General features: G+C 34.5%; 1 protein-coding gene across 1 annotated transcript in view; it reads left to right on the top strand.

Moving 5' to 3' along the window:
* The first annotated feature begins 905 nt into the window (after positions 1 to 905).
* Positions 906 to 6,000, top strand: part of Folh1 (folate hydrolase 1) — a 71,504-nt gene continuing 66,409 nt past the window's right edge. Inside the window, exons 1-3 of the mRNA XM_034506114.2 lie at positions 906 to 1,260; positions 3,550 to 3,658; positions 4,883 to 5,069. Coding sequence (XP_034362005.1) covers positions 1,140 to 1,260; positions 3,550 to 3,658; positions 4,883 to 5,069 — 417 coding nt within the window. The 5' untranslated portion in view covers positions 906 to 1,139. The remainder of the gene's footprint in view (positions 1,261 to 3,549; positions 3,659 to 4,882; positions 5,070 to 6,000) is intronic.

Genomic DNA, 6,000 nt, shown 5'->3' with positions numbered 1-6,000 from the left:
CTACAGAAAATGTGCTCTTATGTCATTTAGGTTTTCTAGCAACACTCTGAAGATTATAGCTTCAAAATGCACCTAAAATGGCATATATTGCATTGAAATAAGAAATTACAACTCGATGAGAAAGCCACACCCATGCTGAAGTATATGTTACCATGTTTTAGAAATTGTCAATTCTCTTAAACCTGGTGGTTAAAACTCTAAATTAGAAAATTCCTTTAATAAATCTGAATTCTGCCTTTTATTAACATATTTTGACAGTCTTTTCTGTGTAAAAGCCAATGGTCCCGTTTTACCAGGATCTGGCTTTGTGATTAACAAATTCCTCAGGCTGCTATAGGTGGCTGCATTGAACTGTCTTGTTTCTGCTGCAAATGTAAGTCACTTCATTAATTCTATGTTTTTTGTTATTTGTGTTCAAGATCTGGGCAAGATATTTGCAGAACCTGTCTCTTATCCAAAACACTCAAAAGAAGTTCTCAAAAAGATGTGCAATTAAGGTAAGATATTTTCTTTATTCGGTATTTCTATCTGAATCTATTACTCCTACACTAAGGAAAGAAAGAGGATTTTCAGGTCACAGTTTAATCTCCTAATGTATTTCAGATGGCAGAAAAAAAATTAGGAGAGTTGGAATTCCATCAAGAAGATATTTCAGCAGAGATTTAATCCTGTGATTAACAGTAAGAGAAACTGTCAGGGAAGAGAGAGGGCTCACTAATGTGTTTAAGTATTGGCTCCTCAAGACTAAGTCTCTCACATTCCTCAGAGTTTATTGCAGTTAATACGGATTATTAAGCAAGGATAAGGACTCCACAATACTTTTCTGAGAACAGGCTGCACTATTTGGCAAGTTATCGTTGCTCTCTGATATTTTTGTTTACCTATTTAGCCTCATCAGTAAAGTTTCAAAGAGAAACTGTGAAGTGTCCCTCCAAAGAAGCCAGATTATCTTCTTAACAGGCAGTTATCCTTAGCCTAACTACAATTGGTTCAGAGTACGCCAGAATTTGGGGGCGGAGAAACTCTTAGGAGAGACTTTTTATTTCCCAGGGGAGTAGGAGTGGAAGGAAATTTTAGCCCACAGAATCTCTCCTGTAAAAGTACAGGAGAGCTGCTAAAGAAGACCAAAGTTGCCAGAGATGTGGAATGCACTGCAGAACAGGGACTCCGCGGAGGTCCTGGGATGCCGCCAACGCTGGCTCCGTGCTGTGATACTGGTGCTAGCTTTCGCTGGAATCTTCGTCATTGGCTTCCTCTTTGGTATGGTGCATTGCTTAGCAAACGGCATAATCTCCCTGTTCATTCCCTTCTGCACTTTGCAGCAGCTTTGTCTGCTGGAGAGGTGATTTGCATGGGGGAAGGGGCCTGCTGTTTCTGAGTTAAGCAGAGGTTTCCTGGGGTCTTTGCAGGATTGAGTTAGGAATAAATTATCTGTGGATTGAATTAAAGTCAGATAGCAAACAAAACAAAACGAAAAGGAAGAAACAAAAAACCCGGAACAGTAACTGGAATTATGTCTGACCCACTGGAACCCTGCAGGACACCACACTTCTCAGTACAGATTCCTAGTGGCTGCTGATCCAAATCAACCAGTAAGCCTGGCTGTAGTGGTTCTTGCCTGCATGGGGGGTTCACTTAGCTCATATCCGGGGCAGTTTCAAGGATACCACCGCATTTAGGGCATCTCTGTGAAAGGAGTCACTTTCTGTTCATATTCTTCCTTGGACATAGCAGAGAGACATTCTGGAAAATGTGAATTACTGCCAGCACTGCCTGAACACATTCTTAATAGGAGCTTCTTGAGTTTAGCTCAGATTTAGCCAGTAACTCTGTAAGAAACCATCAGCACCAGACTTCAGTAGCATAGGCTAGCTGATTTACAAATTCAGAATTTGTATCACTAATTCTCATTTACTGTGAAAAAATTACCCAGTCTCTTTCAACCTTAGTTTTCCCCTTCTTTATGATAAAAGTAGTATGAGAAACTTACAGATAATAGGACATAATACAGCATGAGGAGCTTTTCTAGTAAACTACTTGGGTCTTTTTGATAAGAAACAGCTTTCTTACTGGACTTAGTACACAGTAAATTGTTGTCAAGTCAACCATCTTTGCTCGGAATTCTGAATTACTTCTGTGTCATTTTCAAAGCCAGGCTATCTACCAATTGTGTAACCTTGGGCCATAGACTCCAATCAAACTAAATACAAAGGTATCAGTAATAATTACCAACGAATGCTGTGAACCCCCGATGAGATTAATTTAAGTTGAGTTTCTATTATTTCAGTTTGAAAATGAGAATCAGGTTTTGGAAAAGTTAGCATGGGATTCAAAAGGTACATATCCCAAAAACAACTCTTGTGTACTTGGTGACTCTCTTTATTTCTTGGTTTCACTGTTCAATAACTGATTTTGTTAGTTTCTTTGTATTCTGTCTCTACCACAGGCCTCTATCTTTTTCATTTGTAGATTATTTCAGATGTAGAGTGTTCTTCCCTAATCTCACAGTCAACACCAGGGACTTTAGTTTTATTTACAGGAATAATGTTTTCCTTTTGCCCAACCATATGTGTCAATTTACATATTTATGTGAATATGTTATCAATAATGGTAAAGTACCATGAGGGATGGCTGAATAGCTCTCTTTATTCTCAGGTCAGGTACTCTGTAAACTCAGTAAGGATGTTCTCTTCCTCTTGTATTAAAATCAACTCCTGAGTCCAGGGGCTAAGGAGCAGGTTATAACCTCTCTGTGGCTTTCTGTGCATTGGATGTCTTGCAGAACTATGAAGTACATTGTAGTTTACTATAGTTTTCAGGACTTTAGTGTCTCAAGCCAATTTTCAAGTAGAGACAAAATATTAGTGCATTTTGTCTTAGTGTTCAATTCAAAGCAAACTGAAAGTCCAAGGTTTTCTTAATGTTTTGATATAATTTATATATTTAGAATGTATTAACAATTAAGATTTTCTTTATTTTTCATTAACTTCATATGTTATATCTTTGGGAATGTGTATATGTAGATTGTGAGAAGGTATCCACAGAGTTTTGTTGGATACTGTATGATATGAGTGCTAAGAATCAAAGTAGAGTCTTTTGCAAGAACATTACATTTTCTTAATTGCTTGAGCAATCTCACCAGTCACTGTACTCATAATTAATTCATTATGAGATTCCATTAAATGTCTGTTTTAGCTCTACAAAGAAGCAAGTGATTACTGGCAAGAGAAGCTAATGTAGAAAAACTACATTTTTCACAGCATTTTATCTCCAATAATTGAAGCAACACTACATAATTGAATTTTCATATTAAACTTTTCTTAGAAATAACAGCAACACACATAATTGAAATTGGGTTAAAATATGTTGTACTTGCTTTCCAATTAAAAGCAATACGGATATGCTCTTTTCTCTGTAAAAGAAAGCAAGAGAAAAAAACCATGAGACTCACAGATAATATGAGAGATAATTGATTAGTTATGTCCTTCATAAAAATAAGATCCTGACATGAGTCCATATCTCATTCATATTTTTGCTTGTATTTTCCAGGGTGGTTTATAAAATCTTCCAATGAAGCTACTAGTAATGTTTCCTATTCTGGCATGAAGAAGGCATTTTTGCATGAATTGAAGGCTGAGAACATCAAAACCTTTTTATAGTAAGAATATACTTGTATTATATTCCATAAAGTGAGGATTTCACCTTCAGCTTTAATATTATATTGTTAGAAAACTTTCAGAGTAGGACTCAGAAAACATTTCCTGCAGGACCAGCTGTTGCAAGCCAACAAATACCTGTCAGAGCTATTTAACTTTAGCCCTGCAACACAAAAGAAGCCATAAGAAGGATGTGACAAATACATATGCAGGTTCTGATAAAATTGTACTCATGAGCACTGAAATTTATTATTTGTTGATGAATTACAAAATCCCATCTTATTTCCTCACCTACTTAAATTATTAAGCTGTTCTTTGCCTGTGGAGAGTACAAAAACAGATTATGGCCAGATTTGGATGGAGGAGCATACTTTGGTGACTCATCCTTTAAGGAAAGATAGTAGGTTTTAGGTACGAAGAAGCTGATTTAAAATCACACAGCATTTAGTTTGAGCTCCATCTCTGCTCATTATGAAGGAACTAACTTTGAGTGACTAATGAAACAAGTCTTCTATTCTCATCTATGAGTTGAGGATAGTGTTACTGCAGTAATAAGGATAAACCTGGGAAGCTGTTGTTTTGAAAAATTTTAAAACTAATTCTATTCCTATTGAAAGAGTATAAAGCAAAAGAGACAAATTAATAAATTTTAAAAGTATTGGCCCTTGCACATGCTAGGCCTGAACGCTATTCCTGAGCATGTGCGAGACCCTGGTTTAATCCTCATTGCAAGAAAATAAAACTTACATGTAGTCACAAAGTTAAATTTATATTTAGTTAAAAATAAATGATATTAATGCATATAGAATTAGTATATCTAATCATCTAGAACACATTATAGGTTTTCAACAAATCAGATTAACATATGTGCCAAAAATGTTTGAAATCCCTCTTATAATAGGATTTCATAATGAATACAAAGTGATTTGGTAAAAAAGACTTAAATATCTACATATGGATAAAGTTCCATATCTGTTTGACTACATATATATGTTTATATTAATTACAAGAGATATAAAACTCTATGCAAGCTATTGCTTTCAGGAGTGCCCTGCTGAATAAGAGGCATTAGGCTTAAACTTCTTCATGGAACATCCTTACATCTTGTATTTAATTCATTAAATTGTGTATTATAGCATCACAAAAGTAGGATTTTCATAATGATTATTGAAAGTGCAGATAGACTAAACATTAATGTTTAAACATTTTTAATTTTCCTTTACCAGCAACTTCACACGGACACCACACTTGGCAGGAACACAAGACAACTTTGAGCTTGCAAAGCAAATTTATGCCCAGTGGAAAGAATTTGGCCTGGATTTGGTTGAGTTGTCCCATTATGATGTTCTGTTGTCCTACCCAAATAAGACTCATCCCAACTATATCTCAATAATTGATGGAGGTGGAAATGAGGTAGGTAAAAAAGAGAAAGATTTTACTTCAGTTGTATTAGTTCCATGTATTTATTGAATTCAGTATTATTGACATTTGCGATTAACCTTTAAAAGGTCTTTATCAAGGTCAGTTTATTTCTTAGAGTATTTGAACTTAGTGTGATTTGGGGAATACTTTTTTTAAAGGATGATTCACAATAGTTACTGGTTTTTTAGCATTATATCTGAATTTCAAAAGTAACATATGATTAAGATTTTCAGTATCTAAACAGACACTCTTAACTGATTTAAGCCATAAAGACTAGATTTAAAGTTAAACTGAATATTTAGAGACCTACTGTGGGTTTTCAAGTAGCAAGGATTTATTGGTTTAAAAGAGTGTATTTTCAGTTGGCCTTAGCCAAAAACTTAGACTCACTGAATAATTTTTCACCTGGTGCATAGGCTTTTACTAAGTCCTTATATTATACCTCTGGAAGCAAAATGCAATTTGAAGACGTAATATAGTTAAGGCCAAGAATTTACAATCTTTATTGTAAGTTTGGGTGCATACTTCCCTAAGACGTTATAATGTAGTTAGCTGAGTTTGGTCAGACCAAGATGTATGTTCAATATGAAAACAATAAAGTGTAACTAAAACATTAATTTCTATCAGTACATTTTCTGCAGAAGACTGAATATATCTAGTAAAGATTACAATAGTTCCAATAGTTATTTTGTAACTGAGGTTCTTATATTATAAATAGGATTTTCCAAGCTGTAAGTTATACATTTTTATGTATATTTATTTCTACAAGTTATATCATTTTATTTGACTTTCCTTTCAAATTGCTATTAACTTTTCTTACTAATAATGGGTCACTTTTTGTAATAAACATATAATAATATTATATATAATATCATGCTAGATTTAATCATACAATTCTAGAGCATATCGTGTTTCTTGCTGT

The sequence above is a fragment of the Arvicanthis niloticus genome, chromosome 1, assembly GCF_011762505.2.
Source record: "Arvicanthis niloticus isolate mArvNil1 chromosome 1, mArvNil1.pat.X, whole genome shotgun sequence".
Lineage (NCBI taxonomy): Eukaryota > Metazoa > Chordata > Mammalia > Rodentia > Muridae > Arvicanthis > Arvicanthis niloticus.
Note: the sequence above shows the minus strand (reverse complement) of the source record. Positions and strands in the feature narration are given on the sequence as shown.